This window comes from Lolium perenne, chromosome 3 (assembly GCF_019359855.2).
Source record: "Lolium perenne isolate Kyuss_39 chromosome 3, Kyuss_2.0, whole genome shotgun sequence".
In the NCBI taxonomy this organism is placed as follows: domain Eukaryota; kingdom Viridiplantae; phylum Streptophyta; class Magnoliopsida; order Poales; family Poaceae; genus Lolium; species Lolium perenne.
In genome coordinates this window covers 284,564,481-284,581,039 of record NC_067246.2, presented here as the reverse complement: position 1 = coordinate 284,581,039, position 16,559 = coordinate 284,564,481, and the positions used below count along the sequence as shown (strand labels likewise).

General features: G+C 46.5%; 2 protein-coding genes across 4 annotated transcripts; one reads left to right on the top strand and one right to left on the bottom strand.

Moving 5' to 3' along the window:
* Positions 1-1,164: 1,164 nt before the first annotated feature.
* Positions 1,165-9,269, top strand: LOC127344261 (vacuolar protein sorting-associated protein 45 homolog). 2 transcript variants are annotated; one of them, XM_051370489.2, is made up of 13 exons: positions 1,165-1,422; positions 1,517-1,718; positions 2,211-2,290; positions 2,386-2,613; positions 3,617-3,742; positions 3,823-3,903; positions 4,001-4,142; positions 6,294-6,472; positions 6,918-7,073; positions 7,873-7,980; positions 8,055-8,176; positions 8,624-8,755; positions 8,956-9,269. In XM_051370489.2, exons 1-13 carry the CDS (start codon positions 1,333-1,335, stop codon positions 9,011-9,013), a joined length of 1,704 nt encoding a protein of 567 aa, XP_051226449.1. In that variant the 5' UTR covers positions 1,165-1,332; the 3' UTR covers positions 9,014-9,269. The 2 variants fall into 2 exon arrangements, with proteins under 2 accessions (XP_051226449.1, XP_051226450.1); XM_051370490.2 differs by having other exon boundaries at positions 1,165-1,426.
* A 1,536-nt stretch (positions 9,270-10,805) lies between these two features.
* On the bottom strand, positions 10,806-14,207 carry LOC127344262 (tubby-like F-box protein 3). 2 transcript variants are annotated; one of them, XM_051370493.2, is made up of 6 exons: positions 13,933-14,207; positions 13,045-13,104; positions 12,567-12,955; positions 12,365-12,452; positions 11,823-11,955; positions 10,806-11,742 (listed from the first exon to the last, which is right to left on the bottom strand). In XM_051370493.2, exons 3-6 carry the CDS (start codon positions 12,930-12,932, stop codon positions 10,980-10,982), a joined length of 1,350 nt encoding a protein of 449 aa, XP_051226453.1. In that variant the 5' UTR covers positions 12,933-12,955; positions 13,045-13,104; positions 13,933-14,207; the 3' UTR covers positions 10,806-10,979. The 2 variants fall into 2 exon arrangements, with proteins under 2 accessions (XP_051226453.1, XP_051226452.1); XM_051370492.2 differs by having other exon boundaries at positions 13,050-13,104.
* Positions 14,208-16,559: the final 2,352 nt, after the last annotated feature.

Below are 16,559 nucleotides of genomic sequence, written 5' to 3'. Positions count from 1 at the left end.
TTGGACAATGGGAGATTGGGTGGCCTCTTCTTGGCTCATGGGTGGAGGAGTCCTCTCTCGAACGGGGGAGGAGGGCCGGTTAAGGTCAAGCTCGATACGAGCCTCAACCGTCTTGGTTGCAAACAACTCCAACGCCTTATCTTGTGACCCGGCCACCGTCTCCTTGTAAATGGACCATCGTTGCTCGGAGTTGATACGCATTATCTTCCAACGGGTGTGCATTCCAAACCCCACATTATGCCTTCCCTCTAGCTCAACACCATCATTTGGCTCATTCCAATTCAACTCAACCCTAACTTGTGCTACCACCTCCGCAAAGCTAGGGCTAACGTCAAACACCAAGTCAACCTCTTCCGGGTCCGGCTCTATGTTTCCCTTCAAGAAAGCATCCTTCTCCACATGATGAACATGAACAATTCTTTCCATCCCCCTAGCATAATGGGAACACATACACACATGCGTTCATTAGTTACCATAATCAACATAATGTACCCATACAAACTAGCACACTACCATTTCTTCTACTTCAACAACCCTAACATCCAACCAAATCCATCTCCACCCTCAAATCAACCAAATCCACATCTAGGGTTTCACATATACATTGGAGCAAATACACAAAATCAATGGATGAAAAGAGGGGAAATGGAGGAGATTACCTCAAGCAACGAGTTGGGAACGATCTCCACGGACAGATCTGATGATTTGGTGGTTGATTTGGTGGGGGGGAGAGAGGGGGAGAGAGAAAACCGGGCGCCTTTGAAAAGAGAACAAGAACAGAGGGAGGAGAAAGAAGAAGGGTCGGGCTGGGGGCGCGCGCGCGGCCCAAACTTAAGTGAATGTGTGGCGCCCTTCCCACGGGCGCCACACTTTCAAAGTGTGGCGCCGGCGAGAGCGGCGCCACTCGTGCTGCCACGTCGGATCGGGGTCACCAGCTCAGCGTCGACGGGCCACGTCGGATGGGTGTGTGGCGCCAGGGCCAGGGGCGCCACATGGGCATGTGTGGCGCCCGTGAGGGGGGCGCCACACAAAAGGGTTAGATCCGTGAAATAGTTTCGCCGGAGGGTCAGTCTGTGCTATAGTTTGACAAAAGGGTTATTTTTTTGCAAATCGCCTCGGTGAAATAGTTTGGCGCAAAGTTGATTTTGGTGCGTCTAAGGGTCAGTTTTGTGCATTTTGGACTACAATCTGACATTCCGGTTCTCTCCTACCCACCTCCTCCCCGGGCCGCGTGAAGCTACGACCGCTTCCAACTCCGTCGAGACCTCGCCGCCGGCAATCCGGGATCTAACTCCTACCTCAGCACAACGGATCGAAGAACAAGGCGCAGCAATGGTGCTGATCCCTCTCGTCCGGGACTACATCGACCGCATGCTGCACGATGTTTCCGGCATGAAGGTCCTCATCCTCGACCCCCAAACCGTACGTACGAGCCCCCCCAAACCCTAGCCCTGGTAGCCTCAGCTCCTCTGCGGGAGATCCGATCCTATTTGACCTGATCCGCTGGTTTGCTCAGGTGGAGATGGTGAGCGTAGTGTACAGCCAATCGGATCTGCTGCGGAAGGAGGTGTTCCTCGTGGAGACGGTCGACGACGCCTCCAGCTCCAGGGCGTCCATGGCGCACCTCAAGGCTGTCTTCTTCTTCCGGCCATCCTCTGACAACATCCAGAAGCTCCGCCGCATCCTCGCTGCGCCGCGATTCGCCGAGTGCCACCTATGTCCGTATTTGATCTCCCATTTGTTACATTCAACCTTGTGGCTTGCTATTTTCTTATTAGCGCCTGTCTCTTCTGTGTGTTTATAGTGATAAAATGTAAGAGTTGATTATGTTGAAAGGTGCAACCAATTTGGTAGACAACCCCCAGAAAATTCTGGGAAGTGGCAGAGCTTAACCTGCTAAATTAGGCGCTAGTATTAGAAGAAAACTCTGACCCTCATTAAGCTCCGCCACTGAGTCTGTGGCAAACAAGATACTAAAGCAACCACTCAAGACTAGTTGCTCTTTTATGACAGTATGTTACCCACTCTATTGTCTAAATGTTTCAAGTTATGCGTAATTAGAAATAGTAAGATCAAATACAATGTAAGAGTTGGGAATTGGGATGGTAGTGTTCTTACCTTGTAGTGGGGTCTGAGAGAGGTATAAATGTGTGGTTTGGGGCTGTAGATGATTGCTGATTTCGGCCACTTTATTGTTTGTTTTCTTGCAGTCTTCTCCAATATACTGAAGATCCCACAGATTCAGGTGCTTGCTGATTCTGATGAGCAGGAGGTTGTGCAGCAAGTTCAGGTATATGTTGCTTATATGACTGTAAATACTTATTGGAATGAATTGCTTGAGAGTTGGAAGGGAGGATGGGATATGAATGTTGTTTTGTTTTGCAGGAGTTCTATGCTGACTTCTGTGCCATTGATCCTTTCCATTTTACTCTGAATATACGCAATAACCACATCTACATGCTTCCAACGGTGGTAGACCCTCCTGGTATGCAGAGCTTCTGTGATCGATCTGTTGACGGCATTGCTTCTCTCTTCCTGGCTCTGAAGCGTCGCCCTGTTATTAGATACCAAAGGACATCAGATGTCGCAAAAAGGATCGCACAAGAAACTGCGGTGGGTTCCCTATAAATGCTAAATGTACTATATGTATCACGTGAAAATAGTTCATCACCTTTATGCTAAAGATTGAAATAAAAATCTATATTTTTGTTACTCTAGCACATATTCAGGTTTTTTTTTAACAAAATACATCTTCAGGTGTTAAATCGCTAGAAAATAGAAAAGATTGTTTATGCCTGCACTGAAACAGAATTTTGTCCTATCCCTCTTGATTATTCTGTTCATAACTGCTTCATATGCTGTGATTACTCATCATTTATGCCCTTCTGGTTGTACTTCCATTGTTTGATCTTCAAGGCACAATGACATACTAGCTAGTCATTAGGCCGATTTCTGTGCAGCACTTACTGCAAGCTTAAATTTCCTTTTCACTTTTTATTATTTGTATTTATCAATGGTCTGAATTTCATAATCTGAAATGAATATTGAGTGTTTCTGCATAGGCTTTTGACATGACAACATGATTGAATGGTTTAGTTATTCTGCACTTTATATTCAGTGAGCTGGAGGGTTATGATCAATGTAATTAGCATCGATTGTAACTTTGCAAATTGTAACACAGTAGGTAATTGTCTCCGAGACTGCTTAGAAGTGTTACTAGTATTGCTCAGACCTGTTGAACCAACAATGAGATTATGAGAATGCAACCAAAAAGCTTATAGTTACATTTTGTTTATGTGAAATGGTGGGCATGTATCTAATTGAGTACTTTGTGGTGGCACCTGCTAATTTATGTATCTTGTCATCTTGGGACTGACTACGTTACAGTTATTTGTTAATTATGCATGTTTCAAATAAATCTTCATGACTTACTTCACATCATTTGATCGGGATTAGGAAGAAGTGCAATTTGTAGAAGTAGAGGAAGACTGAAAGTCTTCTCTATACTTCAAAAAGTGTCCATAACTTATGCCTTTTTTTTTTCAAAAAATATCTTGACCCCTGTGTGACTTGTGTTCGGAATACTTGCTGCTGAAGCACAATGTTCAATGTGCAGAGGTTGATGTATGAGCAGGAGAGTGGCCTGTTTGATTTTAGACGAACTGAGAACTCTTCCTTGTTGTTGGTGATTGACAGAAGGGACGATCCTGTCACTCCGTTACTTAACCAGTGGACATATCAGGTATTGTAAAATATACCATATTTTTGGCTGTTAAAAATGTATTTTTTTCTGTTAACTTGCTTGCAAAATTGATTTCACAGGCAATGGTTCACGAGCTTATTGGAATTGACAACAACAAAGTTGATCTTACCGAATTTGCTACTGTACCTAAAGACCAGCAGGTTTTGAAGGCTTAAATTTCTTCAATTCATATTATGATAGTAAAATGTACTGCATGAAATCTTTGAATATTGAGTGGTGTGAAATATACTCATACAGGAGGTGGTTCTTTCAGCGGTACAGGACAACTTTTTTAGAGCGAACATGTTCGAGAATTTCGGGGACCTCGGTATGAATGTCAAAAGAATGGTAGATGACTTTCAACATCTTTCAAAAAGCAGCCAAAATTTTCAGAGCATAGGTAAGTAGTATGGATTTTTTATTTTGCTTTCGTTGTTTTCTATGAAAAAATTATATCTATGTAGTCTGTTTTTTTACTTTTGTAATTTCACACTTTATACTTAAAAATGGCCTTTTGGTCCCCACTTAATTTCATTCTATTAATCAATGCTCTCACTAGAATATCCTTTAGTACCATAATAGCTTGTCTTAATTGTTGTTTTTGCGGATGTGCATCTGGTAATATCTAAGTGTTGAACTTCTTGTGTTCTCTTTGTCTTTTTATTTTCCGTGTTATGTGTTTGGTTAGAATCACGGAGGTGCCGAGGAGAGGGGCTGTTTACCTTGTCGACCTCGTGGAGGGACCTGCACACCAGGTGCTCATCCCTGGGTTCAAGCTCCCTTTGGTGAAAATGGTGAGGCCAGGAAAGGGGTGGGCGTTTGGGGAGGATAAGAGAGAGCTCTGCAACACAATGAAGCCACAACAGAGGGGAGGGAGAGAAGGCAGCAGCGAGGGGCTGCAGGCAGGCTTCGGCGCACACTGGCAAGAGTTGGGCGGCAAGCTGCCAGAGAGGGATAGTGGGGGGAACGATCAAGGCCGTGTCAGGGTGAATAAGGGAGAGGAGAGGACCATCATGGAGAACGAAGGCGACCATGGAGGACTGGGTGACTGATTGGCCACGGTGGCTGGCGGCCGGTGCGCGCTCTGGCTCGGCAGTGATGCCAGCCAGTGACATCCAGGTCAGGGGGAAAGGAAGGGTTGGGAGACTGTCAGGTGGGGCTAAGGCCTGTTACCAGTGTCTGGGGTGATTAGAGGTGGTCGGGGGCTAATGGCATGTGAGCAAGAGGCCAAAACACTAAGTATCAAGTTATGACCAGACCAAAGATTTGAAGATCGTCTGGGATTGGGAACCTCATAGAAATGATGTCTAGGAGGGAGAAGGGATCTAGGGCTATCTTCTTGAATTGTACTCCCTCTGTTTCAAAATAAGTATCGCAACTATATATCTAGATACGGGCATATCTACACCTAAAATGCATCTAGATACATCCATATCTAGACAAAGTTGCTTAGGAATGGAGGTAGTAGGCTTTTAGGATAGATTTTGAATATGGACCATTGAAAAGGAAGATTTGGACCATAACTGTGTTACTGTTTAATTTTGTTTCTTTGAAACATGACAATGGTGCTCAAAACACTTGTGGTGGCCAAGCTTTTGGTAGAATTTAAGGATTTTTTCAGATACACAAATATACATGTGACAAAGATTTTACCATTTCTGGTCATTTTAAAAATGGACAAAAATAATTTCTTAAATATCTGAGAAATATTTATTTTGGAAGTGGGATGAAAAAATGTATAGTATAGAACTCAAAAACGATTTTTAACAAGGCTTTGTTTTGAAAAGATGTACTCTCATTAAAACATGGATTTAGGGTTTTGGGTAAAGAAAATAATTAAGTAGGTGTTTGGGATAAAATAATTTGAAATAATCATTTTAGAAGTTGACCCCACATGGCATGCACATACAAGTTATTTGTGTGAGTGTGAGTTACTGAGTTTCAATCACATTCTTAAGGTTGGTGTTATTTGATTTGTTTAAGCAATATGAGATCCAGATAAGAAGCATGTGATAACACCAAAGTATCAAATTTGCTCCAAGTTTTATCTTGCATCAACATAGATGATGTTCTAGGTCAAAAATACAGAGTGTGATGTATGGTGTCAGTTGTTCATATATTTTCAGACATGTATTTGCAACAAAGGAGAAATTCGCTTGTATTTGCTGCAATTGAAAAATCTGCTCCTTCTGTCCAAAAAAGGACGTCTCAACTTTGACTAGATTTGCATGTATCTACATACTAAAACACGTCTAGATGCATGCGAATTTAGACAAAGTTGAGAAATCCTTTTTAGGGCGAGGGAGTAGTATAGTTTAAATAAATAGCCCTTAAGCAACATACTATGGACTATTTTGAGGATAGGTGGTGGACTGCAATTAACTTTAATAGGTGACATGGTCATAACTAGGGAACAGGAAGAAGCTATATCTCTAATTCTCGAACATCATGTTAATGTCACTTTGTGCAATTTAGTTTGGTGGATTAGTCTGATAGGTGTGTTTTCTGGTTTGTGTTAAACTCTGAATGTCTGATATGCTAATGGGTTTAGGTGATATGGCAAAATTTGTGACCAACTACCCTGAGTATCGAAAGACGCATGGAAATGTAACAAAACATGTTGCTTTGGTGAGTGAAATGAGCAGAATGGTGGAGGAAAGGAAGCTTATGCAAGTTTCACAGACGGAACAAGAGCTAGCATGTACAAGTGGACAAGCAGCAGCCTTTGAGGTATTCATTTGAGGCCCAGAATCTTTTTCATGACTTTCAGGGTAATTTGGTCTTAGTATATTCTATGTGCAAATTTCTAACCAGCCATGTTTGTGATCTATACGGCTGCTAGTTTTACATCTCAATATTATTGATCTGCCTTATCGTTGAAAAATCCCCTAATATCTTTTTGAACTCATTCTACTCTTTTTTAAGAACCCATTCCACTCTTTTTCTTTGACCACTGCCATTATATGTCAGTCAAACTGAACCTTGCCTTCGAAGTGGCTTAAGGTACCTATCCTTGAAAGTGTTGGCCTATCTGTTGACTTGCTCATTAAGATGGAAACACATCGTGTATGACTTTAGACTCATTTAGTTGAATGGATGTGAGTAGGGTTTACTCCATGTTGAAGTTGCCCAGTTGATGTTTCTTGCCAACCATTGACCAGTTGCTTTTCTGCAGGCCGTTACTTCCTTACTAAACAATCAAAGTGTATCTGACATTGACCGTTTACGACTGGTAATGCTCTATGCTTTGCGGTATGAAAAAGAGAGTCCGGTTCAGCTGATGCAGCTTTTCAACAAATTGGCTTCTCGTTCTGCCAAATACAAGTCAGGGGTATGCAAACTTACCTAGTTCTGGTAGATCATGTCCTCCATGTTTTCTTCTATTGCACGTATTGCTTTGGTTCTTTTACTATTTAGTTCTTCAAAGGAAGTTGGCTTTTATCGGCACTGTTTAAAGCATGATGAATTACATTATAATACGTCATTGAACCATTTCTTCTATGCTTATTAATTACTACTTTTTTTTTGCTGGCAATGATCTGAAAATGCTAATGCATTGTTCGAACTGGTTACTGCCAAAATTGAATTCTTTTGGATTATTAAAGACTAAAGTTCATATGGAATGGTAGCTCTTTCTATAAAAAGTAGGGCCTGGTGCCTAAACGCAGGGAGTATTTCTCAACCACTGTTATATATAACAATTTTACCTCCCTTGCTATGTTCGCTAAATACTTCTCTCTATATCTTACTAGCTGCCAAAAAAATACAACATGGCACAGTGTGGAATTACAAGGTTTTGTGATAGATTCTCACATTTTATATTTTCATTCTACTGTATGAACTCAATTGTACAGCAGATCCCTAAAATTGATGGTACACATGGTTCCTGAGAGTCAAGGAAATAGAATTTCTATAGGTCAGACTGTGCAATAGTTAATTCAACGTGGTATTGATTAGGCTTGAATCTTGTAAATTTATTTTTTACTCATGCTTAGTAAACACAAATTAATGGGACTTTATTGAGCTGGCTGTTTTCTTCTTTACTGCAAGTAAAAAATGAAAATAGCAGGTTGTGCTTTTACTGGAGATTTTTGTGAGTCTAATCTGTGTTTGTACTTTTATCTATGCAGCTTGTTCAGTTCCTGCTTAAGCAGGCTGGTGTTGACAAAAGAACAGGCGACTTGTATGGGAACCGTGACCTATTGAATATTGCTCGCAACATGGCTCGTGGACTTAAGGTCGGCAGAAAAGTTTGTCCCCACAATTATGTTACATGTCCGTTGTTCATTTCTTATGCGCTTATTGGTTGCAGGGTGTTGAGAATGTATACACCCAACACCAGCCTCTGCTCTTCCAAACCATGGAAGGAATTGTGAAGGGGCGATTGCGGGATGCTGACTATCCACTCGTTGGCAATCACTTCCAGCAGGGCAGGTTTGTGCTGTTGAAGTGCATGTTCACTAAGTTGGTTAACTGAGGGACGTGAAACATGCTATCCTTGGGCACATCCTACAAAGGAGAGAATAGGCTGTGTTTGGTAGCAAAGTATTTTTAAAGTATTTCAACAATACCACAGTTTCTCAAAATACCACAGTTTCAAATACTTTGATGTGTTTGGCTGTGACTAAAGACTGCAGTATTAATACTTCATTATGCCTCAAAACGTGCCATTCTTTAAGTATTGAAAAAACAACTCTAGACCTCTTTTTCTGAAACTGAAGTATTGTCATAGGATGCATAAAATACTATGGTTTTGTAATACTTCAGTTTTACAAATACTCCGTTGCCAAACTAGGGACCTTTTAAATCAATATATTTTAGCTTTTGTTTAGTTTTCCAAGACGTGACGGTCTAGTTTATAGAAGTGATGGCTTCTTGCAGGCCTCAAGATGTGGTGATATTCATCGTTGGTGGGACAACATATGAGGAAGCAAGATCAGTAGCCCTCTATAATGCAGCAAATCCTGGAGTTCGTTTCTTCCTTGGAGGTTCGTCAGTTCTAAATTCAAAGAGGTATGCATTGTTCACCATTTCCTTGAATGCTTAATAGTGTGGTAACTCTATTTCTACTTTGATGTATCCTCTTCACTTGTTTTTCGTGGAGTGGAGTTTTTGGCATTTCAAACTTTACAGTTGGCTGTCATGCCATAAAATCAGAATTTAGATGCAATCACGACTTGGTGTATATTGATGGTGTTACCGGTGACTTGCAGATTTCTTGAGGACTTGGGGGAGGCACAAAAAATATCGAAATCAAGCACTCTAGTATGAGCTCACGTCGTTGTTTTTTCTTCCGCTGGAGGCTTGCCAGAATGTGATAATTGGTAGCCTTACTGCATAGTGACAAAGAATGAATTTGGTGGTAAATTTTACAATGTATAGCTTTAGCTGTGTAGTGCAATACCATGTTGGGTACAATACACATTTGTTGCCATATTTTCTATTCCCTCTATTCTGAAGTAGATGTTACATGTTTGTCTAGATTTGTATGTATTTATATCAAAGGGCTTGAACCCTTTTGGCCTAAGATTGGTGTCTCGAGGAAGGCAATTGTCAGGCCAAATATTTGTTGATCTCCCGTCGCCTACCCTTCTGATCAAGCCTTGAACCAGAACCTCACGTCCATCGATCGCGAAATTTGTGATGGGTGGGAGCTGGGTTTTCCATTCAGCTGGCTTGGATTGTATAGTTCATCTTACCTAGGCCAGCATGGGCCACTCACAGTTAAGAGGTGAAGAGAGCCCTGGTGGACTTAGAACCACATCACTGGGGCTGGGCCGGTTCTTCCGGCCGTTGAAGTCTTTCTATGCACTTTCACTAAATAACGAACTCTTCTATACCTCAGATTATTTTTCCCCATTTTCCAAATCGGGCGCCAATGGAACTGCAAAAGATCTACGACATTGGATGATCAACCCAGCACCGGCCCTACCAAGATGTTGCTCTCACCCTCATCCGAATACGCGCTAGATATCATATATTCCACCGTCGATCTCACGCAGCCGTCGTCGAACGCAGAAAACTGTTATCTGAAAACTACCGCCACATCACAATATCTTCAGCAGCAATAAAGTAAAGAGGACACGTAACACACTATACACTAAGCACGCAAAGTCAGAGGTTTTGCGTGATTAGCTTGCCATGCAACCGAATGGCCGATCGATTATTACTGAATGCATTAGTGCCAACTAGCTAGTGGACACATCAGCAACGAAACTAAGTGAGTGTCGCGGTTGCGCGTGCTGCCGTCCCTGTCGTCGCCGATCGCCGTCTCTTCCTGTTCTCCTCGATACCCAACATGAAATCACACCATGGCAATGGCACTGTCCCTCTCGCAGTCTCGCGCGTTCGTGGAGCACTACGAGTGAGCCAGAAACACGACCACTTCTCGGCACAAAGGCGATGATGGATCGAGGTGATGCCTGCCGTTGCCATTTTGTGCGTTCCAGCTCGAGGAAACGGAACGCCGTACATAGGTCCAGGTACGCCTCCTCGCCCCTTTGGCTCCTCTGACCTTTTCCACTTTCAGCTTTTCTTTTTCTCTCATAACGCAGCGCCTGCGCTGCACGCGAGCGACACACACTGATTGGGAGAGCTCGATCGACGGGCTCTTTTACTCACGGGACGGAAAAAGGCAGGCAACCCCATGTGAGGCGAGGCGAGCTCCCGTTTGGACGGCGGGCAACGGTGCTGCCGTTTTGTCTCCTGTGACTAATGCGCCATCACAAGGGCCAGGGACAGCGTACTATCCACATCCTGCAATGATTTATCTGCACTTGCATAAACAGGCGTGGTCATGGTCCTCCATCACCATGAATCCATGACCCACTAATACCTCCATGCCAAAGTCTTCTTCAACCCTTGGGGGCTGAGAGGGACAGAGAGACTTGCACAATTCCAGCAACTTGTTCTTTTCTGAATTGTATGAGAAATCATGGTGGTGTACGTACAGGACAATTCATGAATGGCAACTTTCTTATTCTGTGGCACTGCTAAAGCATGTACATTGCACCGCGAATGGTGATAGTGGACCAGGTGTATCCATCATGGAAGAGGGAGGGCATGCCAAGAATCACATGATTTTCATGTATGTCCAGTTCAATCAATACTACAACAATCACAATTACAACCGAGGAAACACATGACTGTGGAAATGCAAACATGAGCTAAGAACCTAAGGAAGGACCATGCGTCGTCTTCTGCTCCGCGCCGCACCCTTCTTCCGTTTCGACTTCAATTATTCACATGCCAACTTCGTGTCGAAGCTGCTCAGGCAGATCGCGAAGGCCTGGAAGGCTGAGATAGGGTAACGATAATCCATGGTGAACATATCCCTCGCGACCTTCCCAAACTGCAGGATCACCTTGTCAGGATCCACGGGGCCGGGCTGCGAAGGCGTCGGGGCGCCAGCGGGCGGCGGGCTCGACGCGGCGATCAGCTGGAAGTTCTTCACGGAGGCGATGGTGACGCGGCCGCGGAAGTTGAGGCACCAGCACTGCAGCTGCTCGTGCCACCTCGGCGGCTTGTTGCGCAGCACCAGCGGCCTATCCTTGGCCTCGCCCTCGCCGTCCGTGGCCCCGCCGCCGCTCATCTCCGAGAAGCGGGCACTGTTGAAGTCCATGGACTGGTCCATGATGGAGCTGGAGTTGGAGAAGGTGGCGGAGCTGCGGAACGACTGGGAGAAGGACGTGATGCTGCGGAACGAGTCACCCAGAGCTCGAGGCACGATCTTCTCGGGCTGGCCGGGGACGGTGCCGCCGGGCTCGACCGAGGAGGCGGGCACGGAGTGCATGATGCAGCGCATCCGCCGAGGGCCTCTTGTGCCGAGAACGTTTAGCTCGTATGTCACCTGAGCTATGTTGTAGCTAACGGGAGGCACCTTCGGAGAGACTTTTGTTGAGTTGAACCTCCGGCTGCTCCTTCCAACAGGTGGGATCACTGCCCCATTGTACGGGGGTTGCGTGTCGTAAATTAAAAACTTGGTGCCAAGGAAGTTTGACCTGGAAAAGATGGTTGGCTTGGTGGTAAGTTATCAAACAAGCAAAGTGGCAAAAGGTTTATATTTCGTTAACTTAATTACCTCAGTTTTCCAATGTAGGTTCTGTTTGATCTTGAGGTATTGGCACCATCCATTGAGATGGCATACTCTGTGCACGATGCTTTACGATTCCTTCTGGCTGATAAGAGGAACTTCCCACTTTCTGCTGTAACAACTGCTCAAAAGAAAAAAATTCAGCATGTTTGATCAAGTAAGAGCAGATAATACACATGTTTATCCTTGATCACTTCACAGAGAAAAAACATTTCACAGATTCCGCATGTCTTATTAAGTGAGAGCAGATAATACAGGTGTTTATTTCAAAAAAAAAAGATAATACAGGTGTTTATCCTTGATCAATTCATAGAGAAAAAGATTTCATATGAACAAAAAGACTAAATAAACACGAAGAGAAAGACAGAAATGAAAGGCTTACTGTGAATTAAGCACTGAAACAAGAAAATAATTTAAGACTAAGTATATTTTCATCCTTGGCTATATCTCAGTCAGATAATAAACTGGTGCACAACAAGAAAGGAAAACCTATGCGCCTCGCTAATACAAATATGGGAAATGTAACATACCATTTGTTAGGCACAGGTAGAGCTGATAAGTGGATTTTGATTTATTCCTCTTTATAAAACATTGAATCATTCCATCTCGAGGACCAGGCTGTCAAAACAACAAAAGATGTCATGTATCAAGAACAACGGAATTTATCGCCTTGGGCACAATTGTAGGTATCTTTCAGTAAAGTACTATGTGGCTGTCTTTTTTTTTCTTTACCTGCTTTAGAGATACTCTGAAGGTAAGCTTCCCACAAAATTCGGGGCTCAACACAATCTCTCTGCACATCTCCCTCCATGTCCTACAAACAGCCGCAAAGCATACGACATGCTTCCTGGATGGCCAGGTACTCTCGTCCGCTTCCAGTCTACGTACGACATCGCGGAGGAGTTCAGGAGGAAGACTCGCCCAGTTGCTCTCTTGGAGTATGGGAGCCGGCTCATGGAGGTCATCCAGCGAGCTCTGGCCCTTCCCCCTGTGATGGCCGGTGAGACCGTAGAGGCTTGCAATCGTCACATCGAAGCTCCGTCTCGACAGGCTACCGAAGCCATCCCTGACATCGCGAGCTATGCTACGAAACGACATCTAAACCAGGCATACAATGTTGCCTGCAATTGGAAGCGAGCAAAAAATTTAGTATAACAATGTTTTAGCTGCCCCACTCGACAGAACGATGAACAAGTAAGCAGTAGCTTACCGCACCTTGTCGGAAAGATTGCGCCGTCAGAAAGTGCGAAGCAACCGCGGCAAGCTGTCCCTGCAAGAACAATAACAGCAAGCATGGCAGGATTAAGACCGGCTGATTTGACAGATGTATGGTCACAGTGACCGTGTAACAACCGAGTAGGCCTCCTGACTAGCAATCAAGGAGGAACCTAAACTTATATTTTTGGCTACATATAAACCAAGCATCACTTTAAGCGCAAGACAGCTGGGGAGTTGGGGAAAATTGCCTCAACGACAGTTTGGCAACCGCAGGGGCAGGGCACATCACATGTTTTCTGTATGTTATGAGAAGTAACTTGCGGTGGAAGGTGTGGGAAGAAGACGTAGCACCAGAACATCACATAACAGATACTAGGGCGAACTTCTATCGCATTTGGAAGAGGAAATGTTGTTGTGCCTTGCAGAAGCACCCAACCGTAGTACACAAGTATAATAAGTTGAGCGTACTAGCAAGATAACAAACATAATGAAACAGTCCCAGTCCCAGGAGACATAAAGAATAGCAGGTTTCTCTCCGTTCAACTCTCTGCAATGTAGAGAGAGACCGGCAAAGAAAAATAAATTCACCCAGAAGGGGACAGCTGAGACAGGCCCCGAAAGTCCACTCTCTCTTCCGCGAGAAATTTGTCCTGGAGGCACCGAAACAGAGGAGAGCTGGTACGATCTAGCGATCTGGCCAGGAGTACGGCCGCGGAGGCCATCACCCCGCGCACCGCCACTCTCCGAACGCACTCGCAGTATCCCAGACCAAACTCGCAGTCTCCCGGACCAGAACAGAGCCCAAGAAGGCAAGAAACCGCAGAGACCAGGCCGAAATGGAGTCAAAGATGCACGGAGGGGAGAGGGGACGGGAGCTCACATCGCATTCAGCCGAGCCGGCGCGGTTTCAACCCTCCGCTGCGGACGCGCGCGCGCGCACCAGAGAGCAGAACACTCTGGCTCGGCGGTTCCGGCTTTCGAGCTCCGAGTGTCGGTTCCTCCTCTTGGGACTCTGTCTATCGCCTTGGCTGCGCAGAGTGCGCGTTGGGAAGAGGAGAGAGGAGGGAGGAGGTGGGGGCTGTGTGAAGAAGACGAGACGAGGCGAGGCGAGGAGAGGGGGAAAATGGTGCGGGAGCTGGGGGCGGTGTGCTCTGCTCTGCTCTGCTCCGGTTTGGTTTGTTTATCCGTTGTGGCGGTGGTGGCCTGGCATGGCCTGGTGGGGTGGGTCGAGTTGACCGCGCCTTTTCCGTTCCGTCGGGGAGCGTCTAAACGGCGTCGGGACGGGACGGGTCGGGTCGGGTCGGATGGCACAATCGCAGTTGCAGAGGCTTGCCTTGCCCAGGCGCCCACGGCACTCAAAGCGGAGCTGCCAGACACTGCTCCTCTCTACTCTTCTCTTCTCTACTCCCCTGCTTTCCTGACTGACACTATAGCACACTGCTGGACCTGCAGGTGAAGGTGCGATTGGGCGTACAGTGTCCACCCAGCAGAGGCGTGCGTGAAAATAAACAAAAATGGTAACTAAAAAAAGGTCAGGGCGAGGGCGAGGGCGTCGCGCTATCTTCTCTTCTCTTCATAATTTTTTTTTACATTCTGGGCCAGGGCGTCGCGCTATCTTGCATCGTGACAGTATCTCCACCTGCGTCTCCGATAGCGGTCGCGATAGCTTTTTAGGGGCCGGGGACGAAAATGGGCTCGCACCGGCGCGCCCCAACGGCGCCGGTGATTTTTGGACCCCAATAGAAGCGCCGGCAACCCCGTGCCGGTCTCTTCACCAAGGGCACGAATCGGGCGCACCGGCGCCTCGCGAGGCTGAAAATTTTGGCGTGGGAACCGCCTGTCAGACACACAACAACAAAATATACATCTTCTCCCCCAAAACCCCGTCACCTCCGCCGCTCATTTCTCCCGCCAGCCGCTCAATCTCCCATCCAACCTCCAACATGAAAAACCCTCGCCGCCGCGCCATGCCACCGAAGAGAAGGGCTCCAGCAAAGACAGCGAAGGCGCCGCCGAAGACGCGCACCGTCGCGCTGAAGGAGAAGCCGACGACCATGTCGCAGGAGGACTGCGAGACGGAGATGGAACGCCGCGCCTTCGTCACGGCGGAACGCAGGAGGCGCCGCATCGCCGTCCTCGACGCAGCGAAAGCGGCGGCCTCTGCGGAAGCGTGCCTGAGCTTGGGCGGCGGCTCAACAACATCTCGAGCTCCCCGTCGTCGCCGGGTTACTACGCGTAGTACACTACGGACACGCCGTCGATCTCGCAGATGCGGCTGTCACAGATGGACGACCGCGCCCGCTACTCCCCCGAGTTCGGGGACAGCGACATGACCGTCGACAACAACGCCCCGTTCTCGCCGGATTCAACGGCTCGGGGCAGCGGCGCCTTCCGCTTCCCCGACCTGAACAATTCGCCTGACCTGCACCGTGTCCACGTGACGGACGGCACCGGCCTTCCCCGCGACCTCTTCCCCGACGACGGCAGGCGCACCCAGCAGGTGTTCGGCAGTGGGTCCAGCGTGTCCATGGGCCAGGACGAGGTGCGTTTCCTTTCTTTCTATGTGTTGTGTGCATCGTAGACACCGGCGGCGACTCAAAGTTTGTAACTTTATGCGTAGATTGCCGCTAGGAGGAGATCCTGAACGGCATCATACGCGGCCATGCCTACGAACCGCCGGTCGACGACTACAAAGCAGAGGCCGAGGAGGACGAAGGTGAGGAGGAAGTCCAGGAGGAGCTGATCGACGCCGAGACCGGCGCGAGCGTGAGGAGGGCGCGCAGACGTTCCGCCGGCACTCGTGGTCCGAGATGGAGGTCCTTGGAGGATAAATGCCTCATCGAGACGTGGAAGCAAGTGAGCTTTTGTCTCATGGAGGTCCTCTCTACCCTTCTCTTCTCCCCTGCTATCCTGACTGACACTATAGCACACTGGTGGACCTGCAGGTGAAGGTGCGATTGGCTGTGCATTGCCACCGAGCAGATGCGTGAAAATAAACAAAAATGGATCTTTTCTAAAACTTCATATATTTTTTTCACATTTTTACGTCCCGGGCCAGGGCGTCGCGCTATCTTGCATCATGAAAAAAGGTCATCCTGTAGATTTTTCAAAACCTGATCCATTTTGTACTGAAGTTTTCGAAAAGGCATTTTTGTTGTTGTTGATTTTCGCAGCACAAGTTGTCTATAACCTAATACTGGTAACTTGAAAACAATAATAATGTTGGCGTAACCTTCTTTTGCTTTGCAAGCCTGGGATTCTTCTTTTGCCTATGCAGACCATGGGCGATCTACCGCCGGGCTGACCTGGTCGACCACGTCAACGGTTCGGTTATTTGATTTTCCATAGTGATCCTGTTCTATAAAATGATATCTTAAGCACATTCATCTGGAGATCAATTAGAATGGTGTCCTCGGGTCTCGTCCTCGGGTCGGTCCCCCCGCGGGCGACTCCAGGGCGCCCCAACCCTAGCCCCGTCCACCCTCCCCCTCCGTCCTTCCCCCGTCG

Bases quoted from the DNA above. Each gene is read 5' to 3' on its own strand.
- LOC127344262 (XM_051370493.2), bottom strand. From the start codon at position 12,932: ATGTCGTTTCGTAGCATAGCTCGCGATGTCAGGGATGGCTTCGGTAGC. The intron at 12,453-12,566 runs GTAAAGAAAAAA...TTGTTTTGACAG, and splicing joins TCAGAGTATCTCTAAAGCAG to CCTGGTCCTCGAGATGGAAT. The intron at 11,743-11,822 runs GTAATTAAGTTA...CATCTTTTCCAG, and splicing joins ACCTACATTGGAAAACTGAG to GTCAAACTTCCTTGGCACCA.
- LOC127344261 (XM_051370489.2), top strand. From the start codon at position 1,333: ATGGTGCTGATCCCTCTCGTCCGGGACTACATCGACCGCATGCTGCAC. The intron at 2,291-2,385 runs GTATATGTTGCT...TTTGTTTTGCAG, and splicing joins AGGTTGTGCAGCAAGTTCAG to GAGTTCTATGCTGACTTCTG. The intron at 4,143-6,293 runs GTAAGTAGTATG...TAATGGGTTTAG, and splicing joins CCAAAATTTTCAGAGCATAG to GTGATATGGCAAAATTTGTG.